This window comes from Apostichopus japonicus, chromosome 3, assembly GCF_037975245.1.
Source record: "Apostichopus japonicus isolate 1M-3 chromosome 3, ASM3797524v1, whole genome shotgun sequence".
NCBI lineage: Eukaryota > Metazoa > Echinodermata > Holothuroidea > Aspidochirotida > Stichopodidae > Apostichopus > Apostichopus japonicus.
Window position 1 is genome coordinate 25,252,066 of NC_092563.1, and position 22,405 is coordinate 25,274,470.

General features: G+C 37.7%; 1 protein-coding gene across 4 annotated transcripts in view; it reads right to left on the bottom strand.

Moving 5' to 3' along the window:
* LOC139965603 (b(0,+)-type amino acid transporter 1-like) overlaps window positions 1-22,405 on the bottom strand; it is a 55,369-nt gene that overhangs the window by 21,931 nt on the left and 11,033 nt on the right. For 3 of the 4 annotated variants that reach the window (XM_071968141.1, XM_071968139.1, XM_071968140.1), the window contains exons 2-4: window positions 19,899-20,002; window positions 14,647-14,937; window positions 7,212-7,466 (exon numbers count right to left, since the gene is read on the bottom strand). In XM_071968141.1, coding sequence (XP_071824242.1) covers window positions 7,212-7,466; window positions 14,647-14,914 — 523 coding nt within the window. In that variant the 5' untranslated portion in view covers window positions 14,915-14,937; window positions 19,899-20,002. The remainder of the gene's footprint in view (window positions 1-7,211; window positions 7,467-14,646; window positions 14,938-19,898; window positions 20,003-22,405) is intronic. The other variant, XM_071968142.1, reaches the window with a different exon arrangement.

Genomic DNA, 22,405 nt, shown 5'->3' on the forward strand with positions numbered 1-22,405 from the left:
TTTAATTGTGTCACATCCTGATAACTCAAGTCCTTACTTGGTTCCCACGGCAACTATCACCCGTCCCCCTTGCAGCATACTTCACTGTGCAGCATACATACTGCATGTACTCACTGTACAGTAATTAACACTATCTTCTTCTCCAATCTGAAAATCAGTACCCAATTTGGATCATTTTGGGGGGAATAATTTGAACTGACAAACGTTTTCGCAGACGTATTCATTCGCACCGGGTTCCAGGTTTTCACAAAACAACGAAGAAAGGTGCTGGAACTGTACAGACAATCTCACAGACTTATGCTGCAAATCCAGTGAAGCAGACAATCAGATATATGGCAGTGCAGTCTAAAGTTAGTAGTCAATTAATTCAATGAACCATCTGTACTTTACTAATAAAGCAAAACCAATTAAGAAAAGTTGTATCCAATTTTAGTCTGCATTGTTGCATTGGACTGAAACTTTGTATCTCTAGGAATCAAGTCATACATTATAATATTTACACATAATTGGATACCCGACAATCTACCAAAGAGATCTTTCAATATGTGCTGAGAACTAACTGTGTTTGCCCCTCATTTGTCACTTGTGTAGACACTCTGTCACTTGTGTCATCACAACTGTGTTATCACATATTATAAAGGAAAGTTTGTGTCCCACAGATTTAAAGGCAATTAATATTTCTTTGTAAACAAACATGAACTTTTTGAAGTTTATGTGTCCTTTCATTGCTCTGCATAACACCTTTTGGTCAACTTACAAATTGACTATGCATGGTGTCAGGCACGGTGTCAATAGTCATTCCTGATAAGAGTCAATGGTAGTACCACCAGAGGGAAGCAAATTCAACCAAAATGCGCAATATCATGAAATGGCCGGGAACAATTACCTTTATATGATACAGGTGGCAGCACAATTTAATTGGACACAACTGGCACTTATTGGAACCCTTACTGGTCCACAACACTACCCTTGAAATAAAGTACCTTCCTTTGCCCTCCAACGTCTTTCAAAAATATACAAAAGTTGATAGTTTAAAGACTTGCTGTATACCTTCACTCGTTCATCTATATGATTTGCTAGTCTTTCGTTTACTGCACTTGGCAATTGCCTTTACCATATTCTAAATATTACTGATTCTTCTAGATTTATTCACAATGCTGTTTAATTAATGTAAATATATGTTTGGTAGTGTACTTAGAGAAAGATTGCCAATCAAACATTAAAAGCCATTTTACTCATAACTTGTTGGTATCAGCTGACTCCTATACTAAGGTACAGTAGGTGCCTTGTCAATTAGAAAATCTCTATGTTGCTGCAAAATAATGCTCAGCTAGGATGAACCGCAAAAGGAAACCAAAAAAGACGTCCCACACAGCTTGCATGATACTAGTGGTATCTTCATAACTGTATGTGTAAAATTGTTGTACGGTGGCTCAGGTGGAGAGAACTTCAGAAGTGGGGTGGTTATGCCCACTATGGAGGATGGAGAGAAGTGAGGTGGTTATGCTATGGAGAATCATGGGTTTATCCAACAAATAAACATTTCCAACTTTTCCTCTTACACTGGCTGCTATTTACCTGTATGTCCTCTCACTTGCATTTGAATACAAATGCTATAGGGTATATGACATACACAACTGTACGGGTAAATAGATTCATGACTATATCTTAACCAGAAGTTTCTTTCTATACCTTATGCTGGTAATGTTATGCAACTACCCTACTACCCAACTACAGCATTGATTACATTATATATCATATCAATGGTTATTTATGCATGTTTTCGACATTTTTGGTTTGGAACAGAAATGATAACTTGGACTGCAGCCAAACTATTCCTGAAAAAAACTAGCTGCATATAGATACTGTATTTATACAGTTTATACAATGTTACATAAATGTCTCCTTATAATCACATTTACGGTCCAATGCTGCATGAACACGAATGAAATGCATCCACCACTTATCCTTCCGATTATTCACGTATGCTGGCTCCAATTACATACCACTTGAATTTACAGTGGTCTGATTAGACTGGTTTACAGTACAGTACTTTTCTGCTAGAAGCAATAAAGCAAGAACAGGCTAATCCAACTGTCAACGATCCTTTTCACTACCTCTAGTTTAAAGCAGCATTTTGCCATAACGACATACATAACTAGCTTATCTATTTAAATTTTACTTCAAATGGTGGCATAAAAGTCGAAAAATTTGCAACTTTCAACTTTGTTTTTCTCAAAGATATTTCCGTTAGAACCCAAGAAACCTCGCCCATAATATGAATATTTAAACACTACGAACGTCATTGACCCATAGGCCTATGTAATACAACACCATGCTTTATTTGTGTACAGTCTATATGGCAGTTGTACCAGGGAGTTCCATACATCTCCCTGGTTGTACCAACGCAAAGTCCTGAACCTATTTTTAGCAACGGCTCATAACTAAACCTGCATCTCTGATTGGTTGAATTCAAACTAGTGGGTTTTGGGGGAACTGTATGCGATTAATTTTACCTGTGGAATTTGTCGTGGACACTCTTCTCATTATCTGCAAATATCCTTAATTACTCGCCAATTAACGTTGTTGGCAGGGAAAAACTTGGCTAATATCTTAGTTTGCTGTTTTGTGATTGATATATGTAAAATACTCGATGGACATGTCAAAAAAGTAAAAAACGCAAAATGCTGCTTTAACTACAGTACTTTCTCTTCCAGATGGGATGTATGAAGTGGAATTTGTTTAATACCACGATATTGCTTGTTTACTCACAGAAGTGTTACTAAATTGCGTTCTGTCAAATCGGATATCTCAAGACTCTAAGTGCTCATCTGGGAATAATTTGGTGTTCACATCTAGAGTGGTACTACTGTAGCTTTATGCATTATCAACAAGAGCTGTTGCTCATAAAACAAAATGAATAACCATGTGGTTCGTTGTTTAAGATTAAAACCGCTAAACGGTCTTGCGCTTTCTGCGTAGCGATCTGACCACTTTTGCATTATGTTCTGTAATGAGATATCAACAATATTATTATTAAATCCTTATAAAGGCGTGTGTAGTACAGTAGTTCTGGGTCTGATCCATTGACACAAGTACGCACTGTACTGCATAACAGTTTTTGTGTCACTTTAATATCAAGGAAACAGAAAAAAAGGAATTCAAGCTCATCTAGCTGTACTACCAATAAATTTGAGAATGGAAAACATTAATTGCTAAAAATATACTTTACAGGCAGTCAACAACTTCCCACTTTATTCTCAGAAAGTTTTTCATGATGTCAGCTCAAATTAGATAACTGAATATAACAACTGTTTTTTATGTATTTGAGGACTAGTTTTTGTTTTTCTAGAATTATGAGGGGGAGGGTGGTGGGGTGGGATAGGGGAATACTGAATGTAACATATAAATTAATCTATAAAACTTTGCTTAGTTTCTTTGTTTTTAGTGAATATAAACATTTGACCACATTATATTAAGACTCCATATTCATCAGGCATGTAAGTCAACTCTAAATAATTTACTCTCATCTGTTACGGAAAGTCAAAACTCTTACACACTGAAGGTATCTAGGTGTTTCCTTCAAGTCATGAAATGGGTCTATACAGCTAAAATCAAATTTCACATTTTGAAAACTTGTTTCAGACAAAGTTTCTGTTGAGACACACCAATCTTGCTCTTGTCAGAACCCTCCCCCACCCCCCCCCCCCCCCGAGCTAGAACCCAGCCAGAGCTTTTCTGTCCCTCATTAACTGCAGTACAATACAGTAGCTGTTGAGAGCATCTATGGTGCATCAATTGGATGACCAGAGGAAAGATTTTTTTCTACCCAAGCCACAAACTGGGGTTCCTGAGTCCTATTAAAGGTTTGATATTCCCAAATTGGACCCTTTCTGTTTCAAATATGTATTTTACAGCAAAACATTAGGTAAAATGGCAGATCTCTTTATAGAAACTTAATCAGCAGACATACATTTAAAGTAGAGGACAATCACAATCATCTAAAACAAAGCATATAATATCTCACATTCTTTTATAATATTTCACACACTTTTGCTGACTTTCTTTCCAAGCCAATACTTTAATTATATATAGCACTTAGTCTAAACACTGGGATGACTTTTATAGTTGTATCAGACACTGCCAGCATGTAAATTTACAGTAGTTTTCTTGAGTCTTAAAGTATGTGGCACACTAAGAGCTTTAGATTTGCCAAAGTTTATTCACTACTGTATATCATCTTACACCTCGAGTCCTCCGATGTGTTAATAACATCAGATGTAATTTTTTATCTCTTGTCGAAACTATGTAATATAAATTTATAGTTTATGTCCTTTTCGAAAACACCATAAAACCCTGAACAATTTCCATAAAAGTATATAAGAGCAATTTACGAGGCCATTGTTGCAGTATGTTAAAAGCATAGGCTGCATCAGGCATTCAAGTAGGCAAGGTCCAATGAGTTATTATTACTATCTTACAGTCTTTCTTAAAATTCCACACGAATAATGAGACAGATCTTGAAAAAAAGGCTTCAGTGATATTTTCTTTACTCTCTTCAAATATGAAAGCCAGAAAAAAACAATGGATTTGGTCTATGTAGTAGCTAACCCTGACGTTTAAAATCAGTTGATATTCCATTATTGTCTTGATAAAATTATGCAAAATTTTAGAGATTTGTTAGCTATAATAAACTTTCATGGTGTATTGGCTTACTTTGCATTGCCATGGTAAACTCGGGTCATTTTCGCAATTTAAGCATCACACAATGTATCAAGTGTCAGGTCTATGTATAGAAAACAAAACAACAGCCTACAGGTACTGATAGCAGTGTTGGCGACAGTCTACGACATACAGCAATGATATTCTAAAGAACCTGAAAAGCTCTATGGTTTGGTGACAGCCTACACTCTCATCTCCTAAAACAACAGCCTGTACTAATAGCAGTGTTGGCGACAGTCTACGACATACAGCATGATATCCTTTAACTCAGGAACCTGAAAAGCTCTATGACTTGGTGACAGCCTACACTCTCATCTCCTAAAACAACAGCCTGTACTAATAGCAGAGTTTGGCAGTCTACGACATACAGCAATGATATCCTAAAGAACCTGAAAAGCTCTATGACTTGGTGACAGCCTACACTCTCATCTCCTAAAACAACAGCCTGTACTAATAGCAGTGTTGGCGGCAGTCTACGACATACAGCAATGATATCCTAAAAAACCTGAAAAGCTCTCTGACTTGGTGACAGCCTACACTCTCATCTCCTAAAACAACAGCCTGTACTAATAGCAGTGTTGGCGGCAGTCTACGACATACAGCAAGATATCCTTTAACTCAGGAACCTGAAAAGCTCTATGGTTTGGTGACAGCCTACACTCTCATCTCCTATTGATCAGTAAACTTTTCCAATTCTTAAGTAAGGCAGAGACTTTCTTTTAGTTTCCTGAATCCCAAAATTACTTCTAGCTTAAAAAATGTGTGTATTTTGAATTTTCGACATTACTGCTGAATAATATATATTCTGAATAAAAAGTTAAAGACAAGCAAATTTCTTTCCAAATGGCCAAATTTTATGTTCAGTATTATAAGCCATGTTATAGTGGCTGCCAGGATTTTAGAACATACGGCATGGTATAACCAGAGAACGAAAACGTTTAATGGTTCCAATGCCCAAACATATTCAGTGTGTGGTAAGCCATGTACATGTTAATATTCATGAACCTGTGCACACCACTGAGGTATTATCTATTGACTAATGCAGCAACATATAAAGGATGGTACCAGGAATTGGTTATCATGTTGACAAAGTCTATTTAGTGACATAATGTAAAAACATATATGCATGCATGAAAATTCATGAGGTTAAATTTAATCTCATAAGCATGTACTATTAACCAAGTTCATTGGTATAGAGCTTGTGGTTGTTGAGACACCATGTTTACAAGCTGTTTTTTTAGAATTTCCCATGTAAGTGCAAACCATCATGAATATTTGTGAGGAAATAATTGTTGTTGAAAGGACATGTACTATGTAGTCACATCACCATACCACGTATGAACTAAATCAGACATATGGTTGCAACGAAATTGACATTTTCAGAATTTCATGTTAAGCCCTGCCCACTCATTAATATTCATGAGATGGGAGCCAGAAACAGTATGGCACATCTACTCATTGTAGGTCATCTACCTACCAAAGTATGACATTGATTCAACTTGTGTTTGTTGAGATATCTTGTTTACAAGCAACTTTTCAAGATTTCCCATTAAACCCCATCCATCATGAATATTAATGAGGTAAAACTTGTTGTTGCAAAGAACATTTACTTACTATCACCGTCATCTCCATACCAAGTATGAACTAAATCAGAAATACGGTTGAAGAAATATTGACATTTTCAGAATTTACATTAAGCCCCTCCCACTCCTTAATATGCATGATAGCCCCACCAAAAACAATAGGGATCATCTACTGACCCTGACCAACGTACATACCAAGTATGACATCTCAAATTTCCTTCTTGCGATACCATGTTTACAAGCTAGAGGATCACATACACAAACACACATACGCACACAAGCACATACTGTACATCCACCAACTTGACTGCATAGGTTCTGATGGATGCAAAGCATCGGAACCAAAACTTTAAGCTTTCTAAATCAGAAAAGCACGGCTGAAAGCTTTGAGCAAGGCTGCCAGAAAACAAGGAAGAAATGCATCCATGTAGAAGCATCCATGGACCGCATGTCCGACCACCACCGAGTATATGAGGCTAAGACTAGTAAGGGAAAATTGAGGAAGATAGGATAGAATGGATAAGGAATGCCATTAGAAGAGGGCCGCAATTGTTTGCTCTGTAATCTGGACGTTTTGGTCAAATCTGCAACTATTTTATGCTTGGATGGAGGTGATATGTCTGTTAATAGTTACCGCAAACGGATGTAAAATGAGAACAACCCAACCAATGTTTGGTTTTTTTACTGCTTGCTACTAGCTAGCCAGCTTACCTTAATGACAAATCACAAAAACAAGCAAGCTGAAGCGTGTTTTATAAATGGTGCAGTGTAGGCTGAAGTGGGTTACAGTACTTTATATAAGGGGTATAATGCGAAAGATGTTTGACTAATTATCATCGGTTACATAGATGGAGGAGGTTATGAGAGTAGCGAAGTAAATTTGAGCTTTAATTCCTCTCTACTCACAGAGACAACTCGCTGCCGTCGGTTTAATCATAGAGAGAGACGGCTGACAAATCCCTGGAGCTACCGAAAGTAACATTGCCCTAAAATAGAATGCAAAGGTTAAAGCCACGATTGCTTGAGAAGCTGGCCTGGTGAGGAACAGACTCATCCAGGAATACAGATACCCGAGGCTATGGCCGTATGTCAGTGTGAGGTATGTGAACTCGCCACCTGACTTGGGAATCATAGTCCCTAGTTCCATGTAACAAGCTGACCCTATAGATAGGTGGAGAGAATGTTGAAAAGCATGAAATTAATGTGTTCTGCATATACTCCTATAATATAGTACAGTAGGTATCCAATTATGATGCTGTTGGAATATTATGACATACTTTTGAAAAACTGCTTATACAGTTTTATTTTATCATTGCATCATCAGCAAAATTAGCCCTACTTGAAGGGTTCTACATTATTGTAGCAACGTTGCTCGCAAAAAGAATGTCACACGATAAAAGTAAACTACTGAGGCTTAGGTCCGCATCATCCCTATCAATTAACACATGGTTTGTTCTACATTTTCCCTCATATCAACTTTATTGTTTGTCACTTGCCTTCAACTGTAAAGAACGCAGGAATAGCTGCCCCCAAGTTTTTTTTTGTAGATCTTACTCATTTTACTTCCATTCATATTGTATTTCCATGTTGTATTTCCATTTATATTGTATTAAAACACAGATCGTATTTTGTAACTCAGTCGAGGCCACACAAGTGAATTTTAGATACTCCCACTCTTTCAAGAAACCTGTGCCAAAATAAATATTAAAACTGCACCATTCTAGTGCCGATACATCTAAGGATTGCATCAAATATTTTGTCGAAAATATGTCAATTGTAGATGTATGTACAGTATGCTGAGCACTAACACATCGCAAAAGCTACTGTACCATAGATGTTGAAGAATTAGAGAAAGAAACTGTACGCTGAAAATGTATACAATTTTCGAGCTGAATGTGTGCCATAGGCCCATAGCTGAAGCCCTTGCATGCTATGTACCAACACAGAAATTTCTGACAGAGCTGCCAACAAATGCTGTTTTAAACACTGCTTTAATATATTATTCTGGTGTTGATATCCTCAAAGTACAATTCAGCGATGGCCATCCAGAGACTGCTTGTCCACTGCATTAAACCTGCTGTTTTAACAGCTGGTTTTATCGGTTCAAGGTTGTGTAACATTCTTGTACAAGACCTCTTGATCAGAATAAGTGTTTGGGTAAGTATTTAGCTATACATACATACATTTAATTTATATTGGACAGATTGCTAATAGCAATCTGTCCAATATAAGATGTGGTTGCTGGACAAAAACAGAAGGGGGAACAGCAAGCAGATAGGAATGAAATTATCATATTATTTTGCAAGGTTGGACATAAGATACAGATGAAAATTCATGTGAAGAGACTTTCCAATATCCTTTTTCTTTCCCTTGTGGATCTTGTGGATTATCCAGATCAATAGATTATAGATATTATTTATAGCAGTGGCATAGCCAAGGGGGGGGGGGGGGCATGGGGGGCGACAGCCCCCCATGAAAGCTTGTTGCCCCCCAGCCGCCCCCCCCACTGGGATTTTGGGTGTCGATAAAAAATTACATGTGCGAAAAATATATCATTGGTCTGAATGGTCTCAAATCTCCATGATGACCACTCATGAACGACCCTTCGACCGCGGACCGGAAGTAGGCTATAGTTGCTGAAAAACCGGATGTGACATAGTGCATAGGCCGGGTTTTCACTTCTGGGACATACCCTGATGCTCTTAAAACCACCAAATTTTCAAGAAAGGAGACAATACTATCGCTGAGAATCAGTCTATCACCCTAATAATGTTTCAGAGGGATGTTGAGGAAACTTTAGAGCAGCTTACAAGCATGGCATCAATCCTGGGGTGGGGGGGGGCGGGGGACACATCCCCCACATTTCGATGGGTGGGGGACACACTATCAAGTGTCCCCCCTCCCTACACACACATTTTAGTGTCGTGGCTCTATTTCGCTAGGGCTTACACATCTCAGGCTTCATATCTTCGAATATTAGAAGTTCAGTTCCATGAAAAGTGACCGAGAGTTTTCACATCGGTATGACCTGCAACTTTGTCTGTGTGTCACGACGAGCGAAATTTGAGATTGAAACCACAAGCTGTGTTCGGATAATGGTGCGGCCGGAGCCTACAACTAGTTCAAGAAGTATGGGAAATCATAGCTATAGCCATAGCCTGTACATATTTGTTGTTTAGTTGTAGATTGTGTTTCAAAGACGGTGCCTGTTCCCTAATATTAGGGAAATGAAATGGGGAGCATAATCGGTAAAAATTAAGGCCGCATGAACTACATTGCACATTTCCTGAGTGACGAATTTGTTAATTTTCTCCCGAAATCATGCGACTAGATGGCTGCTATCCAGCCTAGCAAGTGCCATCTCCAGCGATCTGGCAGGTATTGAAATCTGAAATTTTCTTGGTACGCTGCGCGCCAACCGATGGTGGCACTCCGCTTAGATAGTACTTGCAGCCAGAATACTCGAATCAATTACGTCCCCCCAAGTTTCAAATCGGATTGACGCCCCTGCTTAAAAGGCCTGGGAAGTGTCATTTCCGACGATCTAGGAGGCCTTTTTAGCTAAACATTTTCGGTACGCTGCGCGCCAACCCATGGTGGCACTCCGCTTAGATAGTAACAAGACGCCCTCCCAGGAAATAGTCAAGCCCGCCCAGCGCCCCCCAACTGAAAAATTCCTGGCTACTCCACTGATCTATAGATATCAATAGATAGAGATATCTATAACAATAGACAGAGATATCGACAGACATTTTTAGCTACTCACCAACCACACAGTAAATGTGTACTTGCCAAGTTAATCACATTAAAAAGATTAAAAGACCATTATAAAGAACTGACATTTCCTTAGGTGTTCAAGTTCCATATTTAACAGACCTTGAAGTGTTTTAAATTTTTAAGCATAAGTGAACACTTCCAAACTTTAAATTCTTGTTAATTAACAGAATAGTACATACAATAATTGTTATCATTTACAGTAAATATTGAAATATAATGTGATATTCAGAGGGCTTTCAGGGAATTTTCTCCAGGAAATTTTACAATCTCCTCAAGGCTCAAGTATGAAGCTCATATTTCAAAAATAATCCTTACAGTGAATGAAACGACTTATGTTTGCATTTAACAGGAAACTTTAAAAATATTCACATTTATATATATACAAAAGTTACAAATGGTTTCCAACTTTATACAGTAGGTTGATGTTCAGGTTGCGAAAAATATACATGTTCCATCCTGGTGAAATGTCAGCAAAATTCGACCTAACGTAAAATGAAAGCTCTAAGATAATGATCTTCATGGTGCTTGTATCTGATGTATACTGTACTGCAACATGAGCCGTTGTTCAGACAAAGTTACAGGACAACGCAATTTATCGCGTGCTCACTAGCCTACAGAGGTAATGAACGCATGAACAAATCTTCAATTCTAGACATGTATGTTTACCAAACGATAAACACATCATGTCTACTTCACTCGAGACATTAAACTGTCCCCTGATAACTCCCCCACAAGTATTAATACTGTATTAACTCCCCACATGTATATCTATGAATGAAGGTATTTAGCTGAAATTGTTTTTATTAACTTTGCTTTAATACCGTATGTCAGTGAGTGATGACTTCCCATCCAAACCATTTGTGTTAACATCGTCTGGGAATTGTTGATACTCCAGACGCGTGGACTATTTTGAATTGCTAGAGGCATGCGGTAAGTAACTGAGAATGTGTCGTGACTCTTTGAGAGGGTTACAACGATTGGAATAGGGCTCCATGATCGCAATCTGAACTTTGTGATGTGTAACCATTAAGAGTCAATGAGAACTTTGGCACAAATTTATAAATTAGTGAAACTTGTTATTAACCCCTTCGTTGTGATTAAACAGAATAATACACCTTTTGCCATTTGGTTTACAGATTTTGAACATGCCCCTGCCTTACTGTATTCCCCCTCCCCCTCCCCCTCCCTCTCCCCACCCATCCTCAGAACAAAACATGGCAGGGTACTGGGTACCAAAGCGTTACTGCGCACTTTTAGAATACATCAGCACCATCTGTACAATCTGTTACTTGACCTTTGTTAGGCTTGTCATCTGCATTTTGAACAATTCTTGCTCGAATGAGTTCATATCAGCGATGACAATAAATTTTACAGGACCTACACTTGACACAAAAAGTGAACCCTACTTAACAGGCTTTTCGGTGAAACTACATGTGTAAACATCGGCCATTTGGCATTCACTTGATCTATCGTTTATACACCAAGTTATGAACCTCCTGGTATATGCACCACAGCTAAAGCAGCTTTTTGACTTGGTACAGTAAGTGTTTGTTATAACTACAGTCGACATAATAATGAAAAATGAGTTATTAACTCATCACACTAAAAATAAAAAATTGTCAATAATTAAACAGTGCATATTTGCTCAATATGTAAGCTCAAGGCTAAAACGAAAACGTGTCTAGAGGACGAAATTATCGGAATCGTATGCAAATTTTACTCATAAATGAACCTTCAATTGGTGCACAAAGCCAGATGAGTGCCTAAGATTTTAATCAAATGCAGCTTCACATTGATTACAGTATTTCTCAGAAGAGTTGGTGGAAATTGCCGAAAATTGGCGAATTTAATGCAGAAAGCTGCTTCCATAAAAACAAATTAATACTGGATAACAGAGTTCTTTTGTCTTGAGCATATATATACAGGCTAAATAATATTCCTTTTTGGAAGAAAAAAAATCATGCTCTTTAATCTTTGTAAATCAATATCAAAAATTAAGTGCAGTTACCATGGAGACAGTTAATCATACTACTTCATTTTAGCTGCTCAGTGATGCAAAGTAACGAATCTGCGAAACTAATTTCTTCTTAGTTTAATACAAAAAAGGCCGACAGATCTTGAGTGTTGGGAAGGATGGGTGGGGGATGGGTGGGGGAAGGGAATTGTGTTGTGGCAGGATGAAAAAGAAGGCTATATTAAAGGGATTATTCAAAACAAGTTCATCAAATATTTCAAGCAATTTTAAATTCATGATGTTTTTGTCGCCAACGGCTAATGTTTGTCATCTTGCGCGCATGCTGCAGATCTAGATCACTTGGCAATTAATATTCAATCAACAGATCTTAACTCTTAGGTTGGCAAGAAGAGATTGCAATGGATATATCAAGTAGTATTAAATTTAAAATTTCACTTCAGAGTGTGTGTCACTCTGACTTGGCCTGTTCATGAGACACCCCTTTCCCACCCCCCTCCCTCTGGGACATTAAAGAATCTGGGTGGAGCACAGCCAAATTTATACTCCAAGTATTAAAGTCCAAGCTTTTTCCCTTCACATACTGTAAGCTGTAATTTTCACTAAAATATTTTTGACTGTTTTCTTGGGGTGGACAGAAACCGTTGAGCCTAGCTAAGTATAAGTTTTGCAAAATCTCACCATATGTACAATGCTATCATGAATGCCTATAATATATCCAGATTGTACTACATCAGTGTACACCTGAATTTTTGAACATCAAGAATTCATGTGTTGACTGTAACACATTAAACCCCCTCCCCATTCCCCCCCCCCACCCCCATCTGTCCCTATGTTTTCCAAATGAAGACAGGTAGTGGTAAAGAGGTGGCTTAAAAGTAAACATCATATTACTTTAAGCTAGTGAGTAAGCAACACCCCACCCATCACACATCTGTGGAGTAAACAACAGCCATTGCAAATATTTGTCTGATCTAGATGGATGTTATACAGTAGTTTCTCAATTGACTTTTGAATACTCACAGGCACTGGAACTGGGAGAGTAATGGCGATGATGACATTCAGACTAAGAAGATACAAGATACTTGTAATTGTAAACCAGTCTAGTGTAAACTATATCATGACTTTCAAATACTGTAAATCACACTTTAAAATGACGTAATACATGTCACTATAAGCCTGGTTGTCAGACTGGTTGTCAGACAAAAGACTTGGTTGTCTGAGGGACACACTAGCCAATCAACTGCCAGCATTTGTCTGCTCTCTCAATCCGAGGGTGAAAACTCAGGAGTATTCAACGTTTTCAAAATGTTTCAAATTAATCTTTAGCTGAGGTCATCATTGCATTAATTCTAGATTTATTGTCTTGCCAACACTTACCAGCAGGTGTGTTCATTTTTAAACAGTTTGTATCGAAAGAACTTTGGAAACAATATTAGTTGTGGTACAGGTTTCAGCCAGCTGGAACATTACATGTAAATATTCTGTTTTGAATGCAATCTTTTCGAAAGTAGCCGAAACAGTACATGAGATTTGACTTACATTGACCTTTTTGATGAGAAAGTCTTAACACCTGTTTTAACACCTGTTTTATAGTCTTACAACTTTTTCCTCAAACTGACAGCTGAAAGGAATTCCATTTTAGCTTCTGATACAGAAATATATGATGAAAATCAAAGCATAATATACTGCACAGTTGAGGTCAGCATTTGTAAATTTTACTAATGCTGCCTGCACATGTGTCTTCTTTATGTTGCCTTTTCCCACATTCTTCAAATAGCTAGGGTAATTAACATTGTTGAATCCATCACCAGCCACAGCATGCAACTCACACACACGACTATGGGTCACATCACTTGCACAACTACTAATGTCATCTATCTGTTCTCTTGTAGACTTTGCGGCATCCAGTATGTTGGCGAAACCAAAACCACCCTCAAGAAGCGATTCTATTGTCACAGATCCACAGTCAACACCATGAAGACTGAGACCGCAGTTGGAGAACACTTTAACCTTCCCAACCATACAATTAAGGACATGTCCCTACAGGGGATTGAATCCTTAGGTTGCCGTCCTGACCTAGTATGATTCAGCAGAGAGAAGCTGTGTATGCCACGCCTTCGCACCATTCAACCTCATGGGCTCAACATTCAGGAAGGACATGACTAACTTTTTTCTGTCCCCCCTCCCTCTGCCCTTGTCCCCCCCCCATCACTCCTCTTCTCATAGCTCTCTTCCATCCTTTTTTCTCCACACCTTTCTGTATTTGTCCTTCTCCAGTTTATTTCCTACCCCCTTCCCTTAATCCTCTCTTTGTCCCTCCACTGTTTATCTCCTACCTCTCCTCTACCCCTGTTGGTTTCTTTCTTTCTTTCTTCTCTCCATCCATCGTCTACTAATCCCCTTACATCTATCTCTTTGTGTTCACAATGCTCATTAACCTGTCTGTATTCTGTGCGTGTTTTTGTCCATTCTGTTACTGTTACTTGTCATTTCGCCTTTGAAGAAGATCCTGCTAGGATCGAAACGTCAGGCCAACTTACTTTTACACACATAATTATATCTACTGAATGCTGTACTGCGAAAGCTTACCAAACGTTGACAGGATACCACAGGCCAGCCAGATGACCAGACTCATCCCTACGCTCTCTGTCTGACGCAGGACGCCGACCGGAGAGACGAAGATGCCAGATCCAATCATCGTTCCCACGATCAATGCTATACCGCTCAAGAGGCCCACCTGCCTCTTGAGGTTCACCTTGCCGTCCCTCTCATTGTTGTTCTGCTTGTCCCCCTGATGTGACCCCACCAGGCCATTGGTACTCTCGTTACCATTCTCGAGCCTGGAGCGTACCGACATCGCAAATTATAGTATCTTGCCGTCTGTAATAATTGAAAGGAAATTGTCCAAGATTTTTGTTACTCTCAATTCTAACGAAGACGAGGAAGTGATGACTCTGACGATACAATGGCAGGGGGATTACTAACAGATTAAACACATCACAGGTTCCTTATGCACAGTATCTACACTGTTCTCTCATATACTGTACCAAAGTCTGTGACATACAGAAGATGTACTATGGATAACTACTGTAAGTCTGTAACCTTAACGAAGCCCAATATAAATCCAAATCAAATAAGCCACCACCAGATGGTGATACAAAATAATAAGTAATGGAAATTACAGTATTTGTGTGTAACATACAAAATACTGTACGTACTGTACACTACATCACTAGCTTGTACTAGGATTCAGTCATTCAAACTGGACTTAACACATTTCAACGAAAAAATTGTGCAGGTTATGTTTATAAATCATACATGTTCATTGGCTGATTTGCTGCTCACTTTATAGCGAGCAGGCTGGTACACTTACTGTAGCAGACCTGTATTTAAGCAGTCATTTGTCACTCAAATTTAGTGGTCTGCATAGTATGGCAGAATTTGCTGGAATTTTTATTTACTTTCACACACACAAAAGATGACCTGCCAATCAAAGTTCATTAAAGGCAAAATTTTGGGTTTCTACAGTATATCTTAATCTCAAACATGGTACGATATTTCATGTCATCCAATGAAGTTATCCAATAATTTAAATTTCGTAACCTTCCAACTACCCCCTTGTGAGTTGTTTTCACTGTAAACTTAGCTCTTAGGGTTGATGCCCAGCAGAGAGATCAAGCTCCCAATGCAACCAATGCTGGTATGGTGCAGCCTAAGTCCTGCAAAGGGCTGCAACTCAAAAATGTACTGTCGTGTCAGGCTGAGAATGGTTAATAATGCTGGATTTCTCAGATTTAAGTCAATTGTAGTCTGTATCGTACCTACATATCTTACAATGAATATTAAAGAATCATTTGCACAACTTTTCATTTGAAAAAATGAAGGTTACTTCACAGCTAGCACCCAGTTTCATCAAGTAGCTCTACGTTACGAACTGGATTAATTTACATGCATGCTGTACATAAAGTTAGGGATGCACCGGATCCAAATTTTTGGATCCGGCCGGAACCGGATTTTGCCGGATAGTACATGAAATCTGGCCGGATAAAATCCAGCCGGAAACAAGGAGCAAATCTTAGGTGAGGTATACGCATATTATAAAGAAGGTGAAATTAAGACCCCATTTATGAGATTAAATATGACTTGAAGTGGTGTTTACATTCTTTAATAAAATAACTACAATATAATTGTTGACAAACTGATACAGTACAGTATGTAAATGTGTTTGCTGGAAAAATACTGCATACTACCTATGAAGTTTGTTTTAAAACGGGAAGCTACATTTCACAAATCTCATACTTTATACTGAATAAAAAGATTATTTAATTGTTGTAATAACACTACTATCTGGATTTAGAATTGTCTTTTATTATTCATTATTTGGTAACAAATTTTTACACTGCAATATTATCTGTAAAATACATAAAAAAAAGCATTGTATCTTTCCAGAAGTGGAAGAAACTTCTTATCTACAGTATCTTTTATCTAACCTTTAAAATGGAATTGAATGTTCATTAGAACACTTAATGATTTAGGTTTTTCATGAACTTTAAGGAACTTTCATGGTGACAAGAGATATCCAAGAGAATGCCAACAATAATAGGAAAGTAAAGATTCAATGGAACAGTATTTTGACTGATAAGTATATGAATGGTCTATTTTAACTGCACAATATTGAACTGATGAAGGCTGCAAGAAATGTTTTCACTGCAAACTGTATTTGTTGTATATAGCTTCATATTATTGCAGTAGTTGTATTATTTTGGTTGATCTTTAGAAACAGTGGGTCAGACCATTGAGAAAATTAAATTAAACATGTTAAACCTAATTTTTCCTTACTTTGAATGTTTTTATTAATTTTTGGAAATAGTTTACATTGACTTAAGTTAATACCAACACCTTTTTAAGGAATAATTCAGGCCATATTTTGAAAAAGATCCGGCCGGATTTTGAAAAATATCCGGCCGGAACCGGAACCGGATATTTCCTCACTATCCGGCCATAAAGTTGGGCTTTAAAGAATTAATGATTTTCAAATGAGGCAAAAGTTGGAATCTAAAGAAGTCTTTACAGTTTGGTACCATTTGACCATGATATATCTTTATTGTAGAAGGGCTAAGGTATTTACACGATCCCCCTTCTGTCAGTATTATACACCCATTTATACCTTGCTGACCAATTCCTCTCCCTTCCATGAAGAGATTTGGGAATGGGAAGGGGAGATCTATGCCAAGACAGCATCCAATTGATCAGTAGGTGGGGGATCGGGGTGGGGAGAGGGGGGGTTAACCATTAAACTGTTGAAGTTGGTACTCTGGATCAAAGGGAATGCGCACAAGTAAAGAGGAGAAAGTGAAAGGGAGATGAGAGTAGCATCTAGCAAACATTTAAATATGATTAGAGGGACCCTAAGGCTGATGACCAAAAATTTTTACCGAAATGGGTTCGGATTATCGATTGATCTATAAATTTGGTCTCGTTTTTCTGAATTCTAATTAATGACATCAAAAGATAAGTAATGCCACATGATAAGTCCGTAGCAACCGGTCACTGAGGGCATACAGTGCTATGAGTTTACCAGAACACTCTAGACATGGTAAAGAGAGAGTGCCATGATTGTGGGAAGACAGGTAAGCCAAGTAAAGTAGAATAATGTTTCAGTGTATAAAACATACCAAACATCTTTGAATATGAGTGCAGCCTGTTTTGCATGGCATTTGCCATTAGCGATACTGCCAGATAAAAATCATTCTATGTGTATACATGCATTGATCATAAAGATTTTCACAATATCTACATGGATATACGTGGTGTACGTGATAATCATTGAATACTGAATGAGTTGAGATTTATCAATATCATTAATGGTCTCATTATCAAGAAAATATATATTGACATGCACAGATAAGACAATAAAACAACATGATAAGGATTTTCCTATCTATATATATTTATAGATCGTACCAACAAGATAACATCCAATTTATCAGTCTACCATCAAAAATAGAGTAAGTGTTTTTTCATGACTCACTTTACCATCCTTAGTATATATCATATAAACCACTCTATCATACAGGAATTGTTCCATCTATCTATATAAAATCCATCTATCTTTCTCATAACATTCATTGTACAAGATAAAATAGAAACTACTTATGTAGAGTACAAAGTACAGATCCCCAAAAACTTACTGGCTTGGGTACTTGCGATTGACAATACTCACCTGTCTCCCATGTACCTACGCACACCTATCTACCTAGCCTACTGTAATTAATAACTGGTAACATTCTTGCACTGTGCCCCCAATGACCCTATCAAAGGTCACTGACCTTCTCCTTCTCACTCTACCATCATACAGCCTTTAACGTTGTAACGTTGTATTGGATTTTCCAAACCCTATTTTCACGCCTGGTTTACGCTCTTGGAGAACTGTTTTGGAGTCAGAAGGAAAATCTCTTTAATGAACAGAGACAATGCTATTGTTTCTTCTGTTTTCATTTTTATTTATTTCTACTTTAATTTCTTTACTAATACCATTTTAACATCACGGTTCAGTGCACATCCTGCAGATTGTTCTTGCCCACCAGCCGGCAATGCAACTACAGTACGTTTTACGGTTTGCGGTTTACAGTACATTCATAAGCCAGTTTACTGTCCAGTACATTGTAAGCATGTGCAGAGCACATAGTCAGTTTAAAGCTTTAAATCACTGGTAATACATAGACACATTCATCACTTCCATTAGAGGGTGTCATCAAATATCAAAACAACAAATGAGGGTCATAGAAATACAACTCTGACATTTGGTATTTTACATTTGATCATGTTTCCTGATGTCATAACTTCAACATGTATATATTTCATAACTGAAACATTATATGAATGAGATGACTTCATTTCAGACTTTCATGTCAATTAATTAATCAATCAATCTTCCCAAATTAATTTTTTCCCCCTTTCTTCTACTGTAATACTGTAGGCTTGTCATTTAGCCTTTGAAGAAGATCGAGGATCGAAACGTCAGGCCAACTTACTTTTACACATTCTCCTACACAGGCTCTCTAGTGGATAAGCAGTTTGCTAACAGTTTCATTTTATTGTAATAGTTACTTGTTAACATTACTAGTCTAGACAGTGCTGCATGTTGCCTGGGTAACGTCACTGCCTAAATTATTAAATGAGCACCTGCAATATGTGTTGTCCTTTCCCTCAACTTTCAAAAGTGTACATGCGTGGATCCTAATTCAATCACCAATCGCAGACATGGTGCTACAGTAACATGAAACACACAGTGCCATGTGTCTCTATTCCCTTTAGCATTCTATGTAAAAAAAACTTGATCAATTGCTGACATTGATGAATAATCAGTCTTGCTCGACCAAATTTTGATTGTGTATCCCGTACATGTAGTGGGGATTCTGCAGAGGGCGCTGTTACATCAGTCCTGACAATGCCATAGATATGACACTGGGTTCTAATGCACACTGAAAGTATAAGGAATTGGCTAGAGAATTTACCAGTTACTACAACATTGGTCACTGCACTACTTGGAATGATGTTACCAATTCCTATTAAGAAATCTGTTCCAGGATACGTAATCCTCTCTTTCCCTGATAAGACTGTTCTGATTTCGTGAGATCATGCACAGTGTGATAACATCAGTTTACCTAGAGTTCTGAACACTGCTCATTGCTGTAGCATGTTTAAAGTGTTGCTCAACTTTATTTCCATTTTATTTCCAAAGAGGGAGATCTACTTTCTGTCCAAATACAGTAACTTAAGAGTTTGCTGAATTCTGTTGGAGCTTGCAGTTGAGGAGTCAACATTTAGATGAAACTTACCTGATTACTGACAGATGTTCACTAGTGTCAGGTCAGCAATTGCAGATCACATAGTGTAGCTTAGACACTACTCTAGAAACAACGGTTATACAACTTCCAAATCCCTGATGAAGAAAGAAAAAAGATATACTGTAATATATCAAAATGTTTAACAAAGTTAGTAAACTGTAAAAGATTAGCACAAAGATTTGAAAATAGAGACAACACAGCATAAACATGATGAGCAGCCCATTAAAATCTAACACCATTTTTCTTTTCAAGAACAGTTCTACCCCTTCCAACTTCTTTGCAACTTCAAAATAAAATGAAACTGTTAGCAAACTGCTTATCCACTAGAGAGCCTGTGTAATAGAATGTGTAAAAGTAAGTTGGCCTGACGTTTCGATCCTAGCAGGATCTTCTTCAGAGGCTAAATGACAAGTTACAGTAACAAAGGGGACAAAAACACGCACAGAATACAGACAGGTTAATGAGCACGGTGAACACAATGAGATGGATGAAAGGGATTATAAGTAGAAAGCAACAGGAGAAGAGGAGAGGAAGGAGATCAACTGTGGAGGGACAAAGAGAGGATTAAAAGGCACAGGGTAAGGAATAAACTGGAGAGGGACAAAGACAGAAAGGTGTGAAGAAAAATGGAGGGGAAGAGAGCTGTGAGAAGAAGAGTGAAAGGGGGGGGGGGGGGGGGAGAAAGGGGAGAAGGAGTAGGGAACAGAAAAAAGTTAGTCATGTCCTTCTTGAATGTTCAGCCCATGAGGTTGAATGGTACGAAGGCGTTGCATCCAGAGCCTCTCTCTGCTGATTCGTACTAGGTCAGGACGGCTACCTAAGGATTCAATCCCCTGTAGGGACATGTCAGAATATTAAATACAGATTGAGAGGCATGTACTGTAGACTCTTGTCACATGGAGGGCAAAAACTTAAAGTTGGTCTTAAAAGAAATTTGAATACAGGATTTCTCTTAATATGGATAACGATGAATATGGTTGGCGAGAAAAGATGAATAAAGGATGACCAAACACCTACTGTACTCGTAAGGTGATAGCATCCTTATGGGTGTTGCAGATAACACCTTTATGATGGTCGTTCAAAATACATTAATGCAGGTTGCTGATAACATCCTAATGAGGGTTGCCAACAACTCCCACATGATGGTTGTTGACAGAGTATTTTATAATGAATGCTGGCAGGATCATAACAAATGTTAATACTGTTATTGTTGCCTAATCATTGATAGCTCATCCTAACATGGATTGACAATATAGCAGCTTAAAAGGAGTATCATTAATAGCATGATAATGAGGACTGGTTAGGGTTCCTGATCGATCTAAAATGAGGAATGTTCCAAACCTAATAATAATTGCTGATACCATATTAAATTATCATTACAATGTTACTGACTGGTAATAATTTATCCCATGCGAGATAGCAAGATGCTATACAAGGGTAATGCCTAAATTATCACAGTTTGTACTACATCAGATCATAATGCTATACAAGTGTAATTGTTTTTAGTACAAACAAAAACGACAATCAACATGTATCATCTTGCTTTGTAAACCCAAAAATAATTCAAATACATATAATCCCATGCAATGGGAAAATATATCCTTTAGTAATGTTCAATGTTAATCCCCAACAAGTTTACCCAAGGCTTCCAATATCGTTCCCAATCATTTTGCATATTAGATCTAAATATGCATTTCTGTAAGCTAAAGTAACCTTCCAAAAAGTCAAGCAACCCAAAAACAGATGGAATTTGTTTTTTCTGTTTACAACTAAAAGTATAATATTTCACTAGAATAACAATCAAATTAAACATACAGTCATGATTACAACCAAATATACCCTTTCTACCTTATTAATATTTAAATCAATACTAGCATTGGTCAAAATATTATTAAGAAACTCCCACAATATACGAACAAAAGGACAGGAAAAAATAAATGTTCAATTGTCTCAACAATATTGTGACAAAAGTCACAGTGTATAGCAGTTTTTGTACACAGGAACCAGAGTATGTTAGACTGTACAAGACAAAGCGTTCAGACAGTCTTCAAAGATACAAGCTAGCACAATTTTTACTCTAAACTAATCTCTGACTGATGCTGAAGCTTCATAACTGTTGATGCAGAAAGCTAAGTTTAAATTTAAAAGCATAATGTTTTAATAATTTAAAACTAAAACTATTTAAGTTATGATCTATCAAAGCCTCTGCACACCCACAGTGGGGCCAATTTAAGGGTGTCTTTCCTGCACTGCCCTACTGGGATCGTAAAGGGTCAACCATTCTTTTGGTTGACGAATCTCACGTTTTCAGTCTGCCAACACCCCACCGAATGCAATAGCTCAAGTTTCATGCAGCTCTCGCCATCTCAACTGAAAAACTTGTATGACGTGATGAGTTGTGCAGGATGACGTAAATCCTGTAACAGAGACCAAGTATTTTAGCCGCAGGAAACAGAACCCTGCAGAGTTCATCAATGCAAATTAATGCGGAAACAACT